General features: G+C 40.4%; 1 protein-coding gene across 9 annotated transcripts; it reads right to left on the bottom strand.

Annotated features, from left to right (window-relative positions):
- Window positions 1-121: 121 nt before the first annotated feature.
- ptprc (protein tyrosine phosphatase receptor type C) lies at window positions 122-25,230 on the bottom strand. 9 transcript variants are annotated; one of them, XM_014123567.3, is made up of 34 exons: window positions 25,128-25,230; window positions 24,927-25,030; window positions 16,260-16,283; window positions 15,898-16,026; window positions 15,518-15,580; window positions 15,250-15,375; window positions 14,870-15,157; window positions 14,612-14,641; window positions 14,261-14,497; window positions 13,707-13,925; window positions 11,971-12,096; window positions 11,743-11,865; window positions 11,466-11,600; window positions 11,035-11,181; window positions 10,485-10,702; window positions 10,127-10,187; window positions 9,738-9,846; window positions 9,470-9,504; window positions 9,125-9,234; window positions 8,800-8,890; window positions 7,585-7,661; window positions 7,378-7,414; window positions 7,055-7,152; window positions 6,720-6,845; window positions 5,901-6,058; window positions 5,509-5,644; window positions 4,447-4,596; window positions 4,132-4,222; window positions 3,631-3,764; window positions 3,180-3,314; window positions 2,935-3,057; window positions 1,804-1,970; window positions 1,478-1,613; window positions 122-1,189 (listed from the first exon to the last, which is right to left on the bottom strand). In XM_014123567.3, exons 2-34 carry the CDS (start codon window positions 24,988-24,990, stop codon window positions 854-856), a joined length of 4,239 nt encoding a protein of 1,412 aa, XP_013979042.3. In that variant the 5' UTR covers window positions 24,991-25,030; window positions 25,128-25,230; the 3' UTR covers window positions 122-853. The 9 variants fall into 9 exon arrangements, with proteins under 9 accessions (XP_013979042.3, XP_013979041.3, XP_082813188.1 ...); XM_014123566.3 differs by having other exon boundaries at window positions 24,927-25,230; XM_082957062.1 differs by lacking the exon at window positions 15,898-16,026.
- Window positions 25,231-26,095: the final 865 nt, after the last annotated feature.

Genomic DNA, 26,095 nt, shown 5'->3' with positions numbered 1-26,095 from the left:
AAGCGTTAGGCCAACAGCTCACTGTCTTTTCACAGCAAGAGGAAGGAGGTGGACATGGTGTACAAACTGCCGAGAGGCAGCAGCCTAAATATCTTTAGAAGATTTTGAATTCACTGTGAAATGTTTTGACACTCCTTTATTTCAGAACAAAAGTACTGCTTATTCTAAATTAATATACAGGTTTGATTTACGCTTATGGTAGTACAGAAAATAGCTAATCTAATATTAAAATGACAGCCTCCACTTAACTATTTATCAATATATACTAAAAAGCAAAAAAAAAGAAAAGAAAACTGTAGTTTGAAAACAGCAATGTAGTGCAAAGTTTGCCATTTACTTTGCTTGTCAAAATAGCACACATTTTTGCAATTTCTAACACAGTTTACCCTACCATGGCCCCAATACGTATTTAGGGCTCTATTCAAACCATATCGCTGAAGCGTTACAGATTTCGTGATCGAAATGTTAAGGTCATTTCCAATTGAGCCGACATATTACCGTGAATGCCGTCTCTGCCAAAGCAGGAATAAGTCCTTTAAAGAAAAATAATTTGGCTTTTGTGCTGAATTTCCGTGATATGGATTGAAAAAAAAGCCCTTAGTTTGAATCTGAAAATAGGCCAAGTCATAATTTTACAGATATAAAGCTATAAAAACATTTTTAAAAATGGCATAAAAATCCATTTCAAAACACATGTTAACTTCAAATGAAAGCTTTACATGTATAATACATTCAAGGAGTAATTAAACCAAGTATACCAACTCTTATATCCCTCTACTGACCACTGAACACTAACACTGTAAAAGGCACTGAAGTACTAATATCCCATTCAAGCGTCTTTATATAGGTTCTGTCACACCTCCAGGGTGACGGCGGGGCCGTTACTAGCCCCCTCCAGAGGGGTTTTCTCTGTAGGGCTACCTGGCTCTTTAGCCTCATCCTCATTGCCCTCTGCTGCAGCACCTGCTTCTTTCCCTGCCACTAGGGGAGTGCTCTCTACTGCCTCCTTCACCACCTCTGCCCCCTGCTGGGTGGCTGTGGTAGCGCTGGCAGGCTGCTCTGCCTTGGTCTCGTTGACGACCTGGATGGAGTCAGCTGCTGCAGCTGGGGTGGTGGCTGGCTGCTTCACTTCCCCGTTCTGAATAGGAAACGATCCCTCCACGGCGTCATACAGAAACTGGTACTGCTCCTGACAGGGTGACACACAGAGACAGACATACGGACATACGGACAGACGGACAGACAGACAGCGGTGAGAGAGAGAACCATACCAACACACACCCTTCTAGGGACAATCCTCACTGAGACAGTGGCTAGATGATAAGCTACCTTGGAACAGAAACCAACAGATAGTCCTAATGCATGTTGCATTTGACACATTTACGACCTTGTACATCATACCCACAATACAATGTGGAAATGTGCAACAGTATTTCTTCAGACCAGGGTACAGTAGGCCAACGTGTGTCCTACTTACCAGGCTGTGGATCATGCCTTGCCTCTCCTTGCGTAGAGCCTTGGCCACCTGGAACACGTCAACCAGTTTCTCTGTCTCAGCACTGTCCATGATGTTCCACAACGCACAGAAGATCCCGGAGCGAGACGAGCCATCACTGAGAGAAGAAGGAGGGATGGAGGGATGGAGGGCATTCACTCAGTAAAGAGTAGGGCATTGACTCAGTAAAGAGTAGGGCATTGACTCAGAAAAGAGTAGGGTTTTGACTCATCTTACAAATCCAGATGCCTCCAAGAGTAGGCAGACATGTAAACAATGGCTGGAATGGCTCTGAGACTGTGACTCACTTGCAGTGGACCACCACAGGCAGGATCCTCTCTGCCTTGCTGTTGCCATAGCCACAGGTCTGCTTGATGTTCTTGATCATGTCTGTCAAATCCTGCGGCTTCTCTGGGAGTTCTCGTCCCGCCCACTTCAGGAACTGGTACTGTTTCACCTGCCGACTGTCTTTCCTCTGTAGGGACAGGATGGTTTTTTTTCTTTCTTTTTCAAATCCCATTTTATTGGTCACATGCGTCGAATACAACAGGTGTAGACATTACAGTGAAAAGCTTACTTGAGAGCCCATTCCCAACAGTGCAGAGTTAAAAAAGTAAGACAAATATTTGCTAAATAAAAAAGGAAATAGTAACGCAACACGAACAATAACGAGGCTACATACAAGGAGTACCAGTACTGAGTCAATGTCCAGGAGTACCAGTACTGAGTCAATGTCCAGGAGTACCAGTACTGAGTCAATGTCCAGGGGTACGAGGTAATAGCATGGCTACATACCAATGTCCAGGGGTACGAGGTAATAGCATGGCTACATACAAGGAGTACCAGTACTGAGTCCATGTCCAGGAGTACCAGTACTGAGTCAATGTCCAGGAGTACCAGTACTGAGTCAATGTCCAGGGGTACGAGGTAATAGCATGGCTACATACAAGGAGTACCAGTACTGAGTCAATGTCCAGGAGTACCAGTACTGAGTCAATGTCCAGGAGTACCAGTACTGAGTCAATGTCCAGGGGTACGAGGTAATAGCATGGCTACATACAAGGAGTACCAGTACTGAGTCAATGTCCAGGGGTACGAGGTAATAGCATGGCTACATACAAGGAGTACCAGTACTGAGTCAATGTCCAGGGGTACGAGGTAATTGAGGTAGATGAGGTAAGTGAGGTAATGCAGTATATGGGTTACACCAAGTCGAGTTCAGGTTCACTTTATTTACCTTTCATAATATTTTCCATGGTCTTTCTTGGATTCAAAGACCAATATTAAAACAGTGACAAAGTTGACACGAACACATTTCATTTCCTTAAGTTCTTAATGAAGAGACTTTAAAAGAAAATGTTGGAGGAGAGTTACCACATTGTCTGACGTACATAAGTGGGAACAGCCCTAGACATTCCCTGCAGTTAGTTACCGGTTACCTTAGGGTGACGGATTTGGATACTGCGAGTGGTGTACGCTGGGAGGGTTTCTGTGGCCTTCAACTCCACCTCGATGTCCCTGAAGGTTTTCTTCTCATCTCCCCAGTACGCTGAGCAGAACTCCTACGCATGCAGAGAGAAACACCGACTCACTCAAACAATACATCCACACAATGCATTAGAATAGCACTGCTGTAAAACAGAGGTTCTTAGAACCCCCCCCCCCCCTTTGTTGTGGGACCCACCTGGTCTCCCTCTGTGAGGTCTGACAGCATGACGATAGTTTTGACCCTCTTCTGGAAGATCATCTGCCAGAAGTCTCCTATGGTCTCGGCTAGAGGGCCCTGGGCTGCTATCAGACTCCTCTGACACCAGTAACCCTGAGCGAGATGAACATAATTTAGATGGTTCACAGGATTCAATCCCATTTTGCTTTGTCGGCTATGCGCCATTTGAAGGTAATTACCTATATAGCCATCATATGCAGCTTTTACCGTGAATGCGGTCTGACAAAGCGTGATCTGATTGAATCCTGCCCCTAGTTTCAGTTAGATTTAACACATATTTATTGTAATGCAACTCATAATAATGCTAACAAGTGAAAATCCTTTTGAGTGAGATCACTTTGTCTCACATCCATAATCTTGTGTTTGTTAAATTACTTAACATTTCTAAAATGTAAAATGTGGTATGTACATCTATCTGTGTGGCGTTGATGTATTTGGTGGACTCCTCATCCTCTTCGTCAGAAGAGTCATCATCATCGTCATCATCTTCCTGGTCATGGCTGCTCTCATCCTCTAGCTTCACCAGAACCCTGTTGTAGTCGTCTGATTGGAATTGATTCAAATACCAGTCAGTTTTAGGAAGTGAAACTTATCTGAGGAACTCTTCAAGGAAGAATTCTTAAAGTGAAACTGAAAGCGTTTTAGCAACATGAAATCGTATTAAATTCCAGAAGAATGACATCTTTAAAAAACATGGTCATTTTCACGTTTTCATAAATCCATAGAATGTTTGGGAATGACATGTAGTAAGACATTTTGTGAAGATTTTATGGAAATATAGAGTGAGAAAGCGGGCCGTACTTTTGGACAATTAATAGAACTAAACTTAATAATAATAATAATTATTATTATATTATGATTATTAACAACAAATGATACTGTGCTGGATCTGCCTGAATGCTGTACTCACATGGAATAACAGAAGAGGAGCGATTTTTCTTCTTGTTCTCCTCGTTGATCCCCGTGTTGAATGTTCGCCAGTTCTTGTACCGTGGAAGTCTCTACATTACAGAACGGTCAGAGAAAACTAGTTGAGTAAGAAGTACTCTGATAACACTTTTATTACATAGGAAAGACGGGAATGGAACAGTGGATGGGAAGAAGGGAAGAAATGACAGAGGAAAGAAATGACAGAGGGAAGCAAGAATGGATGAAGGGACAGAAAGTAATAGATGAAGGGACAGGATGTAATAACAGAAGGAATAAGTGAATAAGTTAGACTGACCTGGAACTCTGCCTCCAGCAGAGTAGGCTCGTTACTGGGGTCTCTCTGTTTGAGCGTGCCCAGTGTTGGGTGCAGCTCTGTCAGGGAGATCTCTGTCTCTCCAAACTGGTTGTGTTCTATCAAAGCCTGATGGATCAGGATGTACTGAGCCTGACCGGATACACAGGTTAATACACACATTAATACTTAATAATACACACATTAATACACACCTTAATACTTAATAATACACCCAGGGTAATGCACACATTAATACTTACTAATACACACATTAATACACACCTTAATACTTAATAATAAACCCAGGGTAATACACACATTAATACTTAATAATACACACATTAATACACACCTTAATACTTAATAATACACCCAGGGTAATACACACATTAATACTTACTAATACACACATTAATACTTAATAATACACACAGGTTAAAACACACATTAATACTTAATAATATACACAGGTTAAAACACACATTAATACTTAATAATACACACAGGTTAATATACACATTAATACTCAATAATACACACAGGTTAATATACACGTTAATACTTAATAATACATACAGGTTAATACTTAATAATACACACAGGTTAATACACACATTAATACCTATAATACACTCATTAATGCACACCTTAATACTTAATAATACACCCAGGGTAATACACACATTAATACTTAATAATACACACATTAATAGTTAATGATACACACAGGTTAATATACACGTTAATACTTAATAATACACACAGGTTAATACACACGTTAATACTTAATAATACACACAGGTTAAAACACACCTTAATACTTAATAATACACCCAGGGTAATACACACATTAATACTTTATAATACACACAGGTTAATATACACGTTAATACTCAATAATACACACAGGTTAATACACACATTATTACTTAATAATACACACAGGTTAATATACACGTTAATACTTAGTAATACACACAGGTTATTAATATACACGTTAATACACACACATCTCATAGTATAATGGATAGAAACTCATAGTCTAATGTGATGACAACTTACCTCCACCTGAACCATGAGGCATCTCTGGCGCCGGAGCTTGACCACGTATCCGTAGATGTCCACTCTGCCCTCAGCCTCCAGCCCCTCCATCATGGCATCGATGCCCATGTAGGTGCCTGTTCTCCCCACTCCAGCACTGCACAAAGTAGTATGGTCAAATTATGAACAATCACTTCAACACAAATATCTAATTCTGGACACAAAAACTCCCAACAGTATAGAAAAATGTTTAAAAAAAATACACATTTTAAATAAAGAGAGTACAACATTTTTAAAGTACAATCCTGTGTGTGTGTGTGTGTGTGTGTGTGTGTGTGTGTGTGTGTGTGTGTGTGTGTGTGTGTGTGTGTGTGTGTGTGTGTGTGTGTGTGTGTGTGTGTGTGGTTTTCTACCTGCAGTGGATGACTATGGGTCCACTGAAGAGGTTCTTGAAGGCGTTGACGCGTCGCCTTAGCTTCAGCAGGAGGTGTGGCTCTCCCGGCACGCCGTGGTCTGGCCAGCTGGTGAACTGGATATGGGTCACCTCCCTCTCTGCACTCTTCTCCCTCTTCTACACACACACATACACACATTCACACACACACACACACACACACACACACACACACACACACACACACACACACACACACACACACACACACACACACATTCACACACACACACACACACACACACACACACACACACACACACACACACACACACACACACACACACACACACACACACACACACACTCACACACACACACACACACACACACACACACACACACACTTCACACACACACACACACACATTCACACACACACACACACACACACACACACACACACACACACACACACACACATACATTTTTGTAGGGGTTGGTGTATTTTTTGTTAGGGCAAATTAAGTCTGACATTTTAAAGGGGAAATTACAAACTTTAAAAGCCTTTTTAAACCTCAAATACAAGTTTGCATTTCCTGCAACAACAGGGTGATCAAATTAAGATCCTACATCTGTATAGAGGTGCATGGGGTGACCAGCCAACTTCATACCATTTGTATCTTAATCCTAATCAGACATTCCGTGACTTTGATATATAATTTTAGTTTCGTTTTGGCAGTTGTGACAGAGTATCTTTATCAAGAGAGTAACTACCGTTTTTGTGTATTTAAAAATAACAGATATCTCTGTATTAACCCTGTGAATATTGACTCACGTTGGTCAAGCTGAGGTGACGGATAATGTAATCGGGACAGTGTTCTTCTCTGTTCAGCTTCACAACAAACTCCTCAAAGATCTCCACCTCTCTTTCAGGAGACGGCCAGTACTGGGCGCACTTGTTCTACAGGGGAAAAACAACACAGAAACAGTCAAATGCCAGTTAAATGTCATAGGAAAATATCTTCAGAGGACGAGCTGTCTTTTCCTGTTGTTCTGGTTTGAGCTAGCCGTGGGTGTAATCGAAAGGAAGCTCTGCTTTGCAAACCCAAGCAACATGCACACAAACGTGTTAAGCGTATAAACAGAACAGTTTTACTGTTATTTGCTTACCCTGTTACTCTCCTCACAACGTGTTACCATGACGATGATAGAGGACTGTTGCTCCCAAACCATCCTCCAGAAATCCCCTACTGTCTCTTCCTTGGGACCTACCACACACACACACACACACACACACACACACACACACACACACACACACACACACACACACACACACACACACACACACACACACACACACACACACACACACACACCCACACACACACACACCACACACACACAGCAGAATAAAGACGCAAGGCCAACACAACACTACACGATTCAGTGTGTAAAGATAATCGTCCTCAACAGTAAAAACAGCACTTTACCTTGAGCTGCGATGTACTTCTTAGACTCCTTGAAACCCTGTAATGAAAGACAATTTGGCACAGCACACAATATGTACAAAATAAGTTGGTATCATTACTAATTACTATGTATAGTAATCACTATATATTTAGTATTTTACCATGTAGGGAAATTATGAGATAACTTGAGGACTGTTAAAAGACAATAACCAAACAAGTGTTCCTTACATCGATGAAGCTGGCATTGATGTAGTCACAGCCAGTCTCTCCATTCCCAGTGGTCAGCTGGACACGGTTGTAATCATCTGATTGGACCGAGACATAAGGAAATAACATCACTGATCTGAGAGGAGCAGGGTTCATATAGGATCAGGTGTTCTGCCTTGGGACAGCAGGGTTCATATAGGATCAGGTGTTCTGCCTTGGGACAGCAGTATTCATATAGGATCAGGTGTTCTGCCTTCAGACAGCAGGGTTCATATAGGATCAGGTGTTCTGCCTTCAGACAGCAGGGTTCATATAGGATCAGGTGTTCTGCCTTGGGACAGCAGTATTCATATAGGATCAGGTGTTCTGCCTTGGGACAGCAGTATTCATATAGGATCAGGTGTTCTGCCTTGGGACAGCAGTATTCATATAGGATCAGGTGTTCTGCCTTGGGACAGCAGTATTCATATAGGATCAGGTGTTCTGCCTTGGGACAGCAGTGTTCATATAGGATCAGGTGTTCTGCCTTCAGACAGCAGTGTTCATATAGGATCAGGTGTTCTGCCTTGGGACAGCAGTGTTCATATAGGATCAGGTGTTCTGCCTTGGGACAGCAGTATTCATATAGGATCAGGTGTTCTGCCTTCAGACAGCAGGGTTCATATAGGATCAGGTGTTCTGCCTTCAGACAGCAGGGTTCATATAGGATCAGGTGTTCTGCCTTCAGACAGCAGTGTTCATATAGGATCAGGTGTTCTGCCTTGGGACAGCAGTGTTCATATAGGATCAGGTGTTCTGCCTTGGGACAGCAGTATTCATATAGGATCAGGAGGTGTTCTGCCTTCAGACAGCAGGGTTCATATAGGATCAGGTGTTCTGCCTTGGTACAGCAGGGTTCATATAGGATCAGGTGTTCTGCCTTCAGACAGCAGTATTCATATAGGATCAGGTGTTTTACCTTGGGACAGCAGTATTCATATAGGATCAGGTGTTTTACCTTGGGACAGCAGTATTCATTTAGGATCAGGTGTTTTACCTTGGGACAGCAGTGTTCACATAGGATCAGGTGTTTTACCTTGGGACAGCAGTATTCATATAGGATCAGGTGTTTTACCTTGGGACAGCAGTATTCATATAGGATCATATAGGATCAGGTGTTTTACCTTGGGACAGCAGTATTCATATAGGATCAGGTGTTTTACCTTGGGACAGCAGTGTTCACATAGGACCACTTACATGGGAGGATGTCCACGTAGCGGTTCTTGGGCTGGTTGCAGGACTTCTTGGCCTCTCTGACTGTGTTGCGGCTGAAGATCCTGGGGATGCTCTGTAGGGAGAGATGGGATCTGTGAGCTGAATGGTGGAATCACTGGAGCTGAGGTTAGGTGTCTGGGAAACATACAGTAAGTATCTGCCCTAGAAAAAGACTCAACACATCATGGAAGAAACAGTAAATCCAGAGTCATTTCCATTTGATTTCAAACCTTCCTTTGTTTGTGTGTTTTCCCTAAGTGGCTAAGACTGCTGATTGGCCAAGGGGTAGTGGGATTCTAACATTCACCTGAAACTCCTGAAGGAAAAGACGTCCCTCATCGGCGATTTTCCTCTTGTATGCGTCCAGAAGCACCTCAGATCCGATTGGCTCCACGTTCAGCAGGTTCTCCTCATCACCTAGGAAACACCAATCAGTGACAACCCCCACATACAGGAACAGGAAGAGGTTGTATATTTTTGAAAGGTTTTAATGGAGAGAGTTCAAAGGGTAGAAGAGTCTATAATCTTGCAACAGTCATAGGACATCTACTCATTCAGTTGATGGAGTTCAGCAAGCTTAAGTCTCTATGCAGTTAAAGTAGATGGTTAAGAGCGTCTCAATCTGATCAAATTGAAAAATATATTCACTTACTTGGCTGAATCAGCTCAATCTGTTCATCATTGTTGCTGTGGAAGAAACAGTAATATCAGAGGCTCTCTTTCTTACCAAAAAGGAGAGGATAGCAGATCTACAGTACTGTTGAATACCATCCTCTACAGCACTAAATAGCCAAACTAGAACGGATCTAACGAAGCTACAACATATACAGCTACCTCTTCAAATACAATCTGAAGGTAATCTGAAGCCTACTGTAGCATTTAGAGACTTCCTGTCAGACAGGAACTGACTAAATACTTACTTGGACTTCTTGCGCTGCAGGATGTAGATCTTGTAGAGAACGAAGAGGAGAGCCAGAGACGTCAGGATGATGAGGAACACAAGGAACCCAATCACAGCTTTGTCATTGTCTGAAAACAGACGAGAAAGGTTTCTCATTACAACATGGTAAAGGGACATTTACTCAACAATTTAATGTCAACACTGAATGCTGTTTAGCCTACCATTAATGTAGGGAGGAGGAGTGATAAACGGCTACTTGGTCATGCAGTTGATCAAAGTCATATTATTTTGTTAATAGGAGTCAGAGAAAGGTAATATTCATACAAAGCGTATCATTTTAATCAGTCTGACTTGAGTATATTTGTTGCAGGCTTCTGCATAAGATTCTGGAAATGTAAAGTTACTCACAGAGAGTAGTAATGTGTTCGGTTATTGCTTCACTCTTGTACTTCCCATTGTATGTAAAGATCTGAAAGAAGAAGACATTCATATATGATCCATCCACCACAATAGTTCCTGGTCCCCACAAACCCACTGGGTTAACAGGAACGCACAATAATCAAGCCAGTACTCTCTTTAATGATCATCCTGTTAATGTGAACACATTACCTGAGAGACATAGAGGTGAAACACCATTTCTACATATTCTGTTTAACTCATCTACGTACAGTACATAGAGCATTTCATTCAGCAGTATCTAACGCCACGATATATTACAGCATAGTCAATACATTAGGTTTTACTGTATGAATGTTGAATAACGTACCTGAACTGTATAGTCTGTTAAATAACTGAGGTCCTCAAATGTAAAACTGCAATTTGGATGTTTTTTTGGTTTTGACCCAGTGATCGTTGACCCAGTGATCGTTGCCATGTACCACTGCTCTTTTCCCATCCACTGACTTGGCTCTAATGTCTTACATTTAATGGTAAAAGCATTTTGAGTATAGTTCACTTGCAGTATTTTTTTCACCTTTTCAGGTACTGTCAAACACAAACATAGGCAACAGATTACATTACGGTCATCCTGTTCACAGATCCCAACAGATTACATTACGGTCATCCTGTTCACAGATCCCAACAGATTACATTACGGTCATCCTGTTCACAGATCCCAACAGATGTGAAGCAGTTATTTCATATAGGCCTGTTGTAAACTGCATTCTTCCACTTCATATTCTATGATAATTTACTACGGTTCAGAAATATTTTTACTCAGCACCCTTCACTTCAACATCGGCATTGTGTAAAGATTGCTGCAGTGTGTTCAAAATCATCATATTGCTATATATTGTGAATGAATATGTTACACTTACTTCCAGGCTCAGTTTGGATTGTCTTAGACACTTTTTGCAATGTATCGTAGCTCATGTCTTTGTACCTTGGCTCAATTGAACAGGTATAATTTGTGAATGGCTGCAATTTATCAAAATCATAATGTAATTCATCCGTGGTGTCACAATCTGAAAAATGGATTAAAAAGGAGTCAAAGCTTGATCTGAAATTCTTATCAATTAGTTGTTTGTTTTAAATATATATATAAATGATCTCATCTCCCACCTGAGGCAACTGCTTGTTCTACAAGCTGCCAGGGACATACAATTGTAAAGGCAACCACATCTTTAGGAAAACATACATACCTGTATATGCTACCTGTGTATTCCATAGGGACTTATAATTAAAATAAGGTTAATTTGTTTGGTGGGTAAAATAATTACTTAAAATGTCTCTGAAAATTGTAGCTTACCTTTTTTAACTTCAGTCTCAATTCTACAGGAAACGCAGGAGTGAAATAGCGTATTTTGGCAGTGAAAGCTTTGATTGGTCCATTTAAGGTTTATGGAGGTGTTTGTGTTTGTAGACGTTTCCTTAATGTGCACTTCTACCGAGTGAAAATAAGAATAATATGATCATAGTGATACTGAAATAAATGCATGTTATGTCTTGTTATAGGCTATTATGAGTATTCAAATGTTTAAGTAGAGGGAGAGTTTATCTTAAAAAATGTTTTTATAATAACTTACCACACTTGATTTCAACATCAATGGACTTGGTATTGATGACTTTACTATTGTGAGTAATCTTTCCACTACAGTTGTATTTCTGAAAGGGTTCCAAATCAGTCAAGTTGATAGACCCGTTGTTTCCTGGGACAAAAACAAGAATATTAGTGATTTCTTCCTTTGAAAAGATTAATTGTTATCATATGTAAATTCATATGAAATGTGGATCTACGATATCATTATTTTTACCTTCACAGGTGTAATGAATGTCCAGATCTTTAGGGCTACAGTTTTTTGGCTTGTTTTCCCATACTATTTCAACAGGGAGATCGTTTTTGTATTCCAGATTGGGAGAGTGTTCGACTGTAGAATACTCTGTTTCAAAATGGGAAAGATTTAATTATAGCCATGCACAAAAGAGACAAAATAGTGATACTGGTTAACAAATGATGGTTTATCAGCAGCCGTATACAATGTGGCCACAGCCTTTGATATTTTATTTTATTAGGATCTCTTTCAGTCCTCATTTGGACTAATCTTATAAAAGTATACAGTGCATTTGGAAAGTGTTCAGACACCTTCCCCTTTTCCACAAGTTGTTACGTTACAGCATTATTCTAAAATGTATTAAATAAATACAAATCCTGACCAATCTACAAAACAATACCCCATAATGACAAAGCCAAAACAGGTTTTTATAAATGTTTGCACATTTATTATAAGTATTCAGACCCTTTGCTATGAGACTCGAAATTGAGCTCAGGTGCATCCTGTTTCCATTGATCATCCTTGAGATGTTTCTACAACTTGATTGGTGTCCACCTGTGGTAAATTCAATTGATTGGACATGATTTGGAAAGGCACACACCTGTCTATATAAGGTCCCACAGTTGACAGTGCATGTCAGAGCAAAAACCAAGCCATGAGGTGGAAGGAATTGTCCGTAGAGCTCCGAGACAGGATTGTGTCAAGGCACTGGGGAAGGGTACTAAAACATTTCTGCAGCATTGAAGGTCCCCAAGAACACAGTGGCCTCCATCATTCTTAAATGGAAGAAGTTTGGAACCACCAAGACTCTTCCTAGAGCTGGTCGCCCAGGGGAGAAGGACCTTGGTCAGGGAGGTGACCAAGAACCCGATGGTCACTCTGACAGAGCTCTAGAGTTCCTCTGTGGAGATGGGAGAACCTTCCAGAAGGACAACCATCTCTGCAGCACTCCACCAATCAGGCCTTTATGGTAGAGTGGCCAGACGTAAGCCACTCCTCAGTAAAAGGCACATGACAGCTCACTTGGAGTTTGCCAAAAGGCACCTAAAAGGACTCTCAGACCATGAGAAACAAGATTCTCTGAACTGATGAAACCAAGATTGAACTCTTTGTCCTGAATGCCAAGCGTCACGTCTGGAGGAAACCTGGCACCATCCCTTTGGTGATGCATGGTGGTGACAGCATCATGCTCTGGGGATGTTTTTCAGCAGCAGGGACTGGGAGACTAGTCGAGATCGAGGGAAAGATTAATGGAGCAAAGTACAGAGAGATCCTTGATGAAAACCTGCTCCAGAGCGCTCAGGACCTCAGACTGGGGCGAAGGTTCACCTTCCAACAGGACAACGACCCTAAGCACACAGCCAAGACAAAGCAGGAGTGGCTTCGGGACAATGTCCTTGAGTTGCCCAGCCAGAGCCCGGACTTGAACACAATTGACCATCTCTGGAAAGACCTGAAAATAGCTGTGCAGCGACGCTCCCCATCCAACCTGACAAAGCTTGAGAGGATCTTCAGAGTAGAATGTGAGAAACTCCCCAAATAAAGGTGTGCCAAGCTTGTAGCGTCATATACTTTCCTAATGCACTGTACACTGTTGGTCAGGATTGTTTAAATAAAGGATAGTAGGTCATAGTGATTGAGAAATGTCCTTTGCTGTTGACTAATTCCCGTTTAACATTTTAAATATTTTTCTTTCTGAGTGTTTATAGTAATCTCACCTGCTGTTATGGGTATAGTTTTGCTGATGTTGACACTGCATTCTCCAGGCACAGCTACATTGGTTGTGAAGTTTGTGCAGAAATGTTCATCTAAAAGCTTAAAACAGTTGTCTTGGTCCCAGGTGATAACAGGACTGTTCCATTTAGCATCACTGATATTCCATTTCGTCACATAACACAAATATCCCGGCTTCGTGTTGGTGGAAAACTCTAGGTCATCTAAATCGTGCAAACATTTGTTAAAGATTTTTAACCATTTTTCCAACATGTATTATTTTAGATAAGTATCAATAGTCTACAGCTAGTTAACTACAAGTGATTTTACATAATAGTTATTACAAGTAAGTAATTTGTCATTGTATTGAGATTCAACCTAAAAAGATCCCTATATGTTATTACTAAACACAGTGACTGTTACATCCCACAATTTGTTTTCCTCCAAAGCATTATTTAGCCACAGGATTTAATAAGGTATTATTAGTTCATATGTAATTAACAAATAATACCTTATTAAACAGTGTATGCTCAGTGTATGCTCAGTGCCTTTGACATACCCATTTTCTCAGTCCTCAGAGTGCTATTTCCTTGGAGTTCACATTCAGGCTGAATCGTTGTCAAACTGTATTTCCTGCAAGGCTTCAATGACACCACAATAGTGGAGTTCACCGGTTGATGCTCAACAGTCATGTTTTGTCCTGATTCATCCTGGTACGATATGTTGTATGTGTCGTAGGTTGAGGCGTTTAAATTAATCTGAAAGCCGTATTTAACAGGCTTGACCGTGTATGTACCTATAAGATTAAATGAAAAGATTGATAATTATTAATTTATTTATCACTTCAGGTGAACTATCCCTATCATGCATAGTCTTAGATTGCATCTCAAACCGAATAATTGGAACTCACACTTTGGTGGTGTTGGTTTAGTCTGGCTGCCTGAAAGATGGAACAGACAGGTGAGAATCCATGAGAACAACGTTACATTAAAACATCACATTCCATTACAACATCACAACAATCCATTACAACATCACAACAATCCATTACAACATCACAACAATCCATTACAACATCACAACAATCCATTACAACATCACAACAGTAGGAGAAACATGATCTACTATCAATGGACACAACACAGCATCCCATGGAGGTGAGGCCAACCTGTGGGGATAGCTGGAGTGGAAGTCAGGGTGCTTGCAGGTGAGGTTTGGTTGTGGATGGGTGGAGTGCTTGTAGGCAAAGATGGAGATGGAGAGGTGGAGTTGTTTGTAGGCAAAGCCTGGGTTTGAGAGGTGGAGGTGTTTGTAGCAAAGGCCTGGGTTTGAGAGGTGGAGTTGTTTGTAGGAAAGGCCTGGGTTTGGTTGAGGGTGCTTGCAGGGTCAGATGTCTGGGTTTGGGCGACTGCAGTGCTTGCAGGGTCAGAAGTGCTTGTGCTCGAGCCGCCAGTTGCTATAAAATAGAGAACGACATACTTTTGATGTGAGACAGAGATAATACATTTTACAGCATTAACAGACGTTAATGCAGGAGGTATACATTACCGTCGGAGAGGGTTGCTTGGCTTGATGCCTGAGTGATGTTTGAGGTGGGGGTAAGCGAACTGAGTGGAGGTGAGAGGGTGGTAGTGGTCGTCGTGGTGATGGTGGAGGTGTTTGGAAGTAAGGGGCCTGATACAAATCATCTCAGTTAGAGAGAGAAATCACAATAAATAACAAAATGTAAAGAAAATTATGTGATCAGCTCCTGGTAATGCTTATTTTCCAACAGACCCAGCATGCCTCTACGAGAGATTCTGCTTTGCAGGTTTACCTGTGGAGTCGTTTACATTCTTGGTGGGTTGTGTGGGTGAAGGAGTGGAGATGCTGCTTTTGTCTGTGGATGAAAGTGACAGAGTGAGTGCTGCAAAGTTTCTTCTGAGGAGAGTGGAGGCAGGAGAGAAGTGAGTGGATAGTTGGTTGGTTGGTTGTTTGGTTGGTTGACTGATGGAGGCTCAAAACTACAATGTTCTTGTTCTTATTCTGAACTTACCAAACCATGTTTCCTCCGTGACCTAGACAGTGTGTTCAAAATCACCACAACTGACATTTCACAACTAACACTCTGACTTCACCTTAGAGAGAGAGAAATCAAACGTATCACTGATGTCAACAGATGTAGCCTACACCTGGACACTCCAGTGGAGTATTTACCTTGGTCATTTATGGGTGGAGGAGTGGCTGAGTTGGATGCTGTCTGAGAGTTTAAAGGTGTGGTGGGAGTGCTTGGGGGTTTGTTGGTGATGGCTACTTTTGCTGGTGGGGGTATTGCTGCTGTGGAGCCTTGGATGAGAGAGTGAGAGTGAGAGTGAGAGGCTGAGATGATGATTTTACCCCATAGAGCTAAATGTAGAAGCATAGGATTTCTATGGGGTTGACCAACTTGTTTCTGCATCTGAGCATTAACGTGAATAGCACCCACAATCATGCAACGGTCACCTTCAGATGTGGACAAATCATGACTGATTCTGGGGGTTAAAGACATGAATTAGAGAATAACTTTAAGACCAACTGACCTGTCGAATTTCTATCCCCATCACCTAAAAAAATGAGAGAATTATAGTTTTGTCATTGTCACTTTTACATTCACACATTTAAGTCATCATCAAGGACTTATGGCCAACATTACTATCTAACATTACATCAATCTGAGTAATTATTTATCTTTAATGAACTGCTATAAACATTGACCAACAATGTATTTGGTCAGATTCATCAAACACGTAACTTCCTCCAAGGCTTTACCCTGTATATCACAGGAGGCTGCTGAGTGTAGAACGGCTCATAACAATGGCTGGAATGTAGAAAATGGAATGGTATCAAATGCATGGAAGCTCTGTGTTTGATGAATTCGATACCATTCCATTCATTCCGTTCCAGCCGTTACTATGAACCCGTCCTCCCCAGTTAAGGTGGCACCAGCCTCCTGTGGTGTATATATTGACTTCCTTACTGCTCGTAGCTAGCCGGGGAGGAAAGGGCGTTGTTAGCAGTAGTGGTTTGTGTGTGAGTGTGAGTGTGGCATAACCTGGTAGCCATGGTAACTCGGAGCAGAGCGAACACTCTATTTCAGCATCCGACCACAGTTTCCTGCTTCGCATCAAGCCCAGAGATGAGAACACAATCCCCTTTCTGTTCGAAGAACAGCAATCGTTCATCTTCAGTTTTGTCACAACTGCAGATGTACAGTATGATATTTGACTATAATGCACACAGGTGTGAACGCACCAACTCTCTTGACCATTTTAAATATATATATTTATTTTTTTAAATCACATGAAATAGGTATGGAATGTGCCAGACCCAATTACACCTTTAAGGTCTGGCCTACTTTGAGATGATTTGAGCTGTTAACCTTGTAGTGTATTTCCTGTAACCCAAACCCTGAGCTTCTAAGGCAAAAAGCAAAAAGCAGCGACTTAAAATGTTTACTTCCTTATTTCAATACAATTAGGTTGTCACAATGTTTCAGCATACACTTGCTTTTGTTTGACTTGACCTGCAAGTATTTTCCTACATAGGCCTCATACAAAACGACACAAAATGAAACAGAAAGAAAGCACTTAGAGCTATAGAAGTATTCAACCCAAAATAAACTGCGGTGTTTCTCTTCCATTTTAACAGAGACCTACAACAGAAATGAGAATGTGACAGAGGCTGCTTGAACAATAATTAGACTTCAGGAAGTGTTTTTTTTTTCTCAACTCTGGTTTCTGTGTTTCAGTGTTTCCAAGGGAGACGCACCCTGCACTGACATTTTACTGGTCTGCCCACCCAATGAAAACCTGGTCAGATGCTGCTGTTGTGACTGGCTGGGGATTCTTTTTGTTACTTTTTCACACTACTACACCTCTTCAGTATTGAAGGTGTTACTCTCAGTTTGTGAATATGTAACTGAGGTAGTGGATGAACTACCTCAGAACCATGGTTCATTACCACCAGTGAGTCTGCTATCACATTTTGATTGCAGAAGTGAAATGTCTTCACACATCCAGTGTAGTTTGTTTGCAGTTGCGTTTGAGACAACAAAAAAATTGACCATCAAAAGAAAGCTATGCCTTTACTTATTAATGGAGAGCTGGTTGCTATGTACTTTGCAGAGAGGCTTGTGGGGGTTCTGGTGGCTCGTTCTCATCAATGGCAAGATGGCCAAGGTGGGGTGTGATGAAGTGATACAGATGCCCAAGGTGAGGTGTGATAAAGTGATAAAGATAGCCAAGGTGAGGTGTGATAAAGTGATAAAGATAGCCACGGTGGGGTGTGATAAAGGGATAAAGATGGCCGAGGTGGGGTGTGATGAAGTGATAAAGATGGCCAAGGTGAGGTGTGATGAAGTGATACAGATGGCCAAGGTGGGGTGTGATGAAGTGATACAGATGGCCAAGGTGAGGTGTGATGAAGTGATACAGATGGCCAAGGTGGGGTGTGATAAAGTGATAAAGATGGCCAAGGCGAGATGTGACGAAGGCTATTTCCCCCAATCTCTCTCTCAAAATCTACATTTAATCCATTTTAAATTCAGGCTGAAACACCACTAAATGTTGAAAAAAATCTAATGATGTGAAAACTTTCTTCATAAAATATTCTCACCCCTGTATATATAAATATATATACAGTGACTTCAGAAAGTTTTCACACCACTTGATTTGTTCCACATTTTATTGTGTTACAGTCTCAATTTAAAAAGAATTAAATTGAGATTTTGAGTCACTTGTCTACCCACAATACCCCATAATGTCAAAGTGGAATGTATAATTTTTGTTTGACAAATTAATAAAAAATGAAACGTTTAAAATGTCTTTACTCAATGAGTATTCAACCGCTTTGTTATGGCAAGCCTAAATAAATTCAGGAGTAAACGTGCTAAACAAATCACATAATAAGTTGCATGAACTGTACAATAATAGTGTTTAACATGACTTTTAAATTACTACCTCATCTCTGTACCCCACACATACAATGTCTCGCAAAGAAGGGCACCTATTGGTAAATGCATTTAAAAAAGCAGACATTGAATATCCCTTTGAGCATGGTGAAGTTATGAACTACACATTGGATGGTGTATCAATACACCCAGTTACTACAAATATAGTTGCCAGAGAGGAAGGAAACCGCTCAGGGATTTCACCAGGAGACCAATGGTGTCTTTAAAAAAGTTTGTTTAATGATGTGATGGGAGAAAACTGAGGATGGATCAACAACGTAGTAGTCCACAATACTAACCTAAATGACAGAGTGAAAAGAAGAAAGACTATACAGAATACAAATATTCCAAAATATGCATCCTCTTTGCAATAAGGCACTAAAATAAAACTGCAAAAAATGTGACAAAGAAATGTACTTTATGTCCTGAATAAAAAGTGTTATGTTTGGGGCAAATCTAATACAACACACCACTGAGTATGATCATGTTCAATTCTGAGTGATTCCATGCAACTTATTAAGCAAATGTTCACTCCTGAACTTATTTAGGCTTGCCATAACAAAGGGGTTGAATACTTATTGACTGAGGACATTTCTGCTTTTCATTTGTTATTAATTTGTAAAAATTTCAAAAAACATAATTCCACATTATGGGGTATTGTGTGTGAATACTTTCTGAAGGCACACTATATATATATATATATATATATATATATATATATATATATATATATATATATATATATATATATATATATATATATATATATATATATATAGTCATATACTAGTCATATATATATATATATATATATATATATATATATATATATATATATATATATATATATATATATATATATATATATATATACGATGCATTCGGAAAGTATTCAGACCCCTTGACTTTTTCCACATTTTGTTACATTGCCTTTTTCCTCATCAATCTACACAAAATACCCCATAATGACAAAGCAAAAACAGGTTTTTGGAAATGTTTGCAAATGTGTATAAAAAATTAAATAAACAGACATACTTTATTTACATAAGTATTCAGACCCTTTGATATGAGACTCCAAATTGATCTCAGGTGCATCCTGTTTCCATTGATCATGCTTTAGATGTTTCTACAACTTGATTGGAGTCCACCTGTGGTACATTCAATTGATTGGACATGATTTGGAAAGGCACACACCTGTCTATATGAGGTCCCACAGTTGACAGTGCATGTCAGAGTAAAAACCAAGCCATGAGGTTGAAGGAATTGTCCGTAGAGCTCCGAGAGATGATTGTGTCAAGGCACAGATCTGGGGAAGGGTACCAAAAAAAGTCTGCAGCATTGAAGGTCCCCAAGAACACAGTGTCCTCCATCATTCTTAAATGGAAGATGTTTGGAACCACCAAGACTCTTCCTAGAGCTGGCTGTCCGGCTAAACTGAGCAATAGGGGGAGAAGGGCCTTGGTCAGGAAGGTGACCAAGATCCCGATGGTCACTCTGACAGAGCTCCAGAGTTCCTCTGTGGAGATGGGAGAACATTCCAGAAGGACAACCGTCCCTGCAGCACTCCACCAATCAGGCCTTTATGGTAGAGTGGCCAGACGGAAGCCACTCCTCAGTAAAAGGCACATGGCAGCCCAATGGTGTTTGCCAAAAGGCACCTAAAGCACTCTCAGACCATGAGAAACAAGATTCTCTGAACTGATGAAACCAATATTGAACTGAATGCCAAACGTCACATCTGGAGGAAACCTGGCACCATCCCAATGGTGAAGTATGGTGGTGGCAGCATTGTGCTGTGGGGATGTTTTTCAGCGGCAGGGTCTGGAAGACTAGTCAGGATCGAGGGAAAGATGAACAGAGCGAAGAACATAGATCCTTGAAAACCTGCTCCAGAGTGCTCAGAGCCTCAGACTGGGGCGAAGGTTCACCTTCCAACAGGACAACAACCCTAAGCACACAGCCAATACAATGCAGGAGTGGCTTCGGGACAAGTCTTTGAATGTCCTTGAGTAGCTCAGCCCGAGCCCAGACTTGAACCCGATCGAACATCTCTAGAGAGACCTGACAATAGCTGAGCAGCAACGCTCCCCATCCAACCTGACAGAGCTTGAGAGGATCTGCAGAGAAGAATGGGAGAAATTCCCCAAATACAGGTGTGCCAAGCTTGTAGCATCATATCCAAGAAGACTTGAGGTTGTAATTGCTGCCAAAGGTGCTTCAACAAAGTACTGAGTAAAGGGTCTGAATACTTATGTAAATTTGACATTTTATTTTTAATACATTTGCAAACATGAAAAAAAACTGTTTTTGCCTGTCATTACTGGGTATTAATGTAGATTAATGAGAATAAAAAAATAAATAAAAATGTAGAATAAGGCTGTAACAAAATGTGGAGAAAGTCAAGGGATCTGAATACTTTCCAAATGCACTGTATGCTTCTGAACCAAAAAGTTGCGTGTCTTGATTGTTGACCAATGACTAGTCACCGGCATTGGCGCGCAAAGGTGAACGCGCATATCCTGATTAGTGACTAGAAATAACTTATTTCATTTCCTCCAGTTTTTCCTGGCAAACAGAGTTGGCCTATGTTTATCATCCATATAAAATACAGTTTATCAATCTACTAGACTCCTCTCTGCCAGAACATGGAAAGTACTGTACAGATAGAAAGCCTGATATATTGATTTTAACTTTTAGTTTTTTGATTAATATTCACTTTCATTTGCAATCTTTTGCTTTTAAAGAGCAACTATTTCAGTTTATCATTGAAGTCAAAGACCATTTTTTCCTTGATGTTAAAACAAGACTATGGCTTTAAATGTGATATTGTACCTTGACTTTAAATGTGATATTGTACCTTGACTTTTTTTTATTAAAACAGTATTTGATTGTATATTTTATTTGGCTAATTGATTGATAATTTTCATATTTCAGATGAGCCTAGTTTGGCTGCCTAGTAACTCACAAGTTTTGTACCACTCCTTTTTGGGGCGTTGCGGGTCAAAATGTCAGCAAGACCACTGGGATACATGATAATGGCAACAAATGGAGTTGGTTTGGATATAGTAATGGATATAGTAATGGATATAGTAATGGATATAATAATTGATATAGTAATGGATATAGGAATGGATATAGTAATGGATATAATAATTGATATAGTATTAGATATGATAATGGATATAGTAATGGATATAGTAATGGATATAGTAATGGATATAGTAATGGATATAATAATTGATATAGTATTGGATATGATAATGGATATAGTAATGGATATAGTAATGGATATAATAATTGATATAGTAATGGATATAGGAATGGATATAGTAATGGATATAGTAATGGATATAATAATGGATATAATAATTGATATAGTAATGGTAGGCCACAGTATTTCTTAAAATGTTCTATTTTGACTGGAATTGTATTGGTCATTGTCAATAAGTGCAGCATTTATTCCAGTTCAAAATAGTCTTGCAAAACACTTTACTCCTCAGATGGTGCTGCTTTCCCATCTTTTTCTAAAATTTGCTCAAATGTTATTTTTTGGGGGGGTGCCATTTTTCTTGTTTGAGCAAGTAATATGGTTATTGTGGCAGATGTTTGTGTAAATGGTACATTTTATGTTTAGGTTTAAATATATCCCAAACTGTTTCTGTATATTGGTTATTTTTTGGGGGGGGGTGCCAAAAAAAAGCTCTATGCACAGCCATGCTCTCTCTCTGTCTCTCTCTATAATTTACATTTACAGATAAGATGTTGTTCTGCTAAGCCTCATCCCCATCTTCACCACATCCCCCTCTCCTTCCTGAAATGCTGTTTTAATCATACAGCTCTATGAACATTTCAACACCGCTTCTTCATTTCAAAAGCTTCTGCTTTTCTCTGGTAATTTTCTTAAATTTTCTCAGCCACGGCCGGCACGCTTATTAGGCAGGATTAGGCCATCGCCTATGGCGGCAGATTGACGAGGGTGGAATTTCCTGAGCTGAACTGACCAAGATGTACCTCCAACAACAATACATAAAACCTCACGTAATTCTGCCCTAAAACAATGACAGCTTTTTAGGTGGGCGTTGATGCAGTCCTGTGATAAGCAGTATCCACTTGGTCAAAGGTAGGGGCACAAAATATTTTGCTTGTCCACTCCCAGCGAGCCTCTCCAGGATGCTGTTGGGGAGACGCATCGCTGCGGAACTCTACCAATGTTCCGTCCAAAAAAATGATCTAACATAAATCATGTAGCAGACATAGTATACGGTAGAAAGAGTATGTGGCCTTTTCTGTAGCCTACAGGCTGGAGATACAATGGATGACAATGTAGTGAAACAGACACTTTTTACATCATGCAGGTTTCTCCAGATCAAATAGCCTAAACTAAAGTACGCCCAATCAAATAAAAAATGTGCTGTCATGTTAACAAACAACATATCCTAAAACCAAGACAGGTCAAAGTAAAATGGACAATATGGAATGGACAATCACAACTGTTGTCCAGGAGTTTCACCTCATTGTCAGGATCAGTGGTTTCAAGTTTGTATCCTAACATTTTTTACAATCTGAAAATAGCGAAAAAGAAAATACTTCTGCATTTCCCGCTGTGTAAACACATTGCAATTAGGCTCACGATAACTCCAGATAAAGTTGGGTAGCTGATATTCATAGCTTAAATACCCAAATTGATTAGTTGCAGGAATCAGGATTAATAAAGCCAACGCCACGGCCTGTTTTACAAAATGATGGGCCTACGCATGGATGGGCATTCATAAATTCCATCGTGGCCGACACGGTAGGTTACACTCCACTAAGCACGAGCCGTCTTTTTTTATTTTTTTTGTGTTTTAAAAACGATAGGCTTACCACATAGATCAGGCAATACTGTAGGCTACACCTCAGTAAGCATGGGCCGACGCATTTTTGGACTTCTTTTTTTGGACCGGCCTGACTTCCATGTCCACGGACATTGATTTTTGATCCGGTCCAGACCAAATCTAAATCAATAATGTTTGGTTCAGATTTTGTCCAGTCTGGAGTAGGCTTGATTTGTCCCAAATAAATCAAGGCTATAAATTATATATTTTCAACTTTCATTCAGAATCAAAGATGAGCCTGATTTCAACATCTGGGAAATACATATTTTCAACTGTCATTCAGAACTGAAATTAACCTGATTTCAGCATCTGGAAAATATGTTTTTTTCAACGTCCTGGAAAATATGTATTTTAAACGTATGGAAAACACATCTTTTCACATTTCATTCAGAACCTAAATTGAACCTAGCTTCAGCGTCTGGAAAATATATATTTTAGACCTCTTTTCAACTTAATTTTGCTTACTGGGACTATTCTAGTTTTTCCGGTGCATTTTTTGGTCTCGCCTAGTGTGGCAGGATGGCAAGGACCGGCCCTGATCTCAGCTATAGCTATACCAGGAAGTGCAGACAGGCCGCTCAAAATGGAACACGGAAGTGGTTGAGCTGTGATCTGTCTAAAAAGAACCCCACATCTAAACTCTATGTGTCTTACTGCAGTTGGTAGAAGGACATTCTACATTCAGAACTTTCACATGTGTTGGAGATTCATGCTAAATATACACAAACGATGGTGCACTTTTGCACACAGAGCAAGAGGTTTTGAATGTAGCATTGTTGCACAGTGAAAGGCAGGTATTAGCTTCAGATTATTACTTAGATGTTAAGTCCCTGATCTAGATAGATATCTAATCACTGAACGCATTTTAGTGGACCAAGTTAAGAGTAAAAACTTGACTAATCACTAATCAGGTGTGTCCTTTCTCTGAGGGGAACATGAGGGACCAACTCAGCAGACTCCTCTTTAAAAGCTAGTCCTCCCGCTGATGCCCACCCAGACAGTTTAGAAGGACTTGACAATCTCAGAGTTACTCTATTCCAACTCACTTTTAATAGTTAAACCTAACAAAGTTATTTGCATTTTGAATGGTCTGAAAATAAGTATACCATATCCTGCTTTAACCACAGCCCTTTATCACTCTCTCAAACATGATTGATCTATTGTCAACATTAGAAATGCCTGTAGAAAAATGACTCAAGTAAATCTGATTTTATCAACCTTATTATATGCACATCTTGCACTCTTTGAGTGACCGCATCAGGATACATTTTCTAAAACAATTCCATGTACTTTATTGCTGATTTTAGGCCCCACAGCCCTGTTACCATTAAAGGGATAACAGCACTCCCATCAGTCCCATCCCCTGGGTATCATACTGTACTTACATATGGCCAGCTCTATGAGCCCAGTACACAGCAGCAGGATCTTCAGTCCATAGAGACCTGCCATGTCCAGGAGCGACGATCACTCTACCCAGAGACCATACGTCCTAAAGGTAACGCCAAAAGAAACTCTTACAATTTATCCGTCTTATTCTCCAAAAAAAAAAAAAAAAAAACGTTGAAATTGTGTGTATTCGTCTTTACGTATGTCTTCCCTCCGGTCTTATCAGCGGACACAGCTTCCTGAATGTGGTCCCCTAACCCTAAAACTCGCCTCTGGTCCCTCAGCGCTACGCGACATGTGATGTCACAGCTAGCTGAGACTCTGTACTTTACCTTATTTTACAGGAAGTCCCATTTCATCTACGCCACACATCTCCTTCCCTCCACTTCTGCACTTTCCTCTAAGATGCACAGCATCAGATACATACAAAATACACATGTTTGTGTAGTGCAGCCTGGCTTTAAGTGTGTTTAGACATTTAACTGATCTTCAGAGAAGGAGAGGGCATGGTCTCACAGTGAGACATGGCTGATTTCTCCGTAAAAGTATTAATCAAAAGGCTATCTGAACTCACAAACAAGGATTACTTCCATATAACAGAGTTATAAGTGTTGAATAGTATAGTTGGTCCTGTGTGGTTCAGTTGGTCTAGCATGGTGCTTACGATGCCGAGAGTCGTGGGTTCGATTCCCACTGGGGCCACCCATACAACATGTATGCACACATGACTGTAAGATGCTTTGGATAAAATTGTCTGCCAAATGGTATATTAGTTTGCTCTGTGTGTTTTCACACAAAATAAATTATTACTGCTACATAATGTTTTTTACATTTCAACTGTGTTGGCCTGTTGTGCTTCTTTTGACAAGTGCTCTACTCTTTTGAAGTGACAGTCATCTTTGCTGATAGTGTGGGTAGTTATACACTGGGGATTTTGGGGTCTGTGACACATCATGAAACCTGTTGTGGTTTCAGCATTTTTTCACTTAATCTGACTCCTCCCCACTAGTTGAAAAGAAGAAGAGTATGCTCACATACTTGGCCTACATCGCTACTTCCTGTACTGGTCTCTATCTCTCTCTCTCTCTCTCTCTCTCTCTCTCTCTCTCTCTCTCTCTCTCTCTCTCTCTCTCTCTCTCTCTCTCTCTCTCTCTCTCTCTCTCTCTCT

The sequence above is a fragment of the Salmo salar genome, chromosome 10, assembly GCF_965601325.2.
Source record: "Salmo salar chromosome 10, fSalSal1, whole genome shotgun sequence".
Lineage (NCBI taxonomy): Eukaryota > Metazoa > Chordata > Actinopteri > Salmoniformes > Salmonidae > Salmo > Salmo salar.
The sequence above is the reverse complement of the archived record's forward strand: the minus strand, read 5'-3'. Positions and strand labels throughout refer to the sequence as shown.

Coding starts and splice junctions, on each gene's coding strand:
- ptprc (XM_014123566.3), bottom strand. CDS start 24,990: ATGGCAGGTCTCTATGGACTGAAGATCCTGCTGCTGTGTACTGGGCTC. Junction 8,891..9,124: donor TTTTCCTTCAGGAGTTTCAG/GTGAATGTTAGA, acceptor CTCTCCCTACAG/AGCATCCCCAGGATCTTCAG. Junction 6,846..7,054: donor GTTGTGAGGAGAGTAACAGG/GTAAGCAAATAA, acceptor TTTCCCCTGTAG/AACAAGTGCGCCCAGTACTG.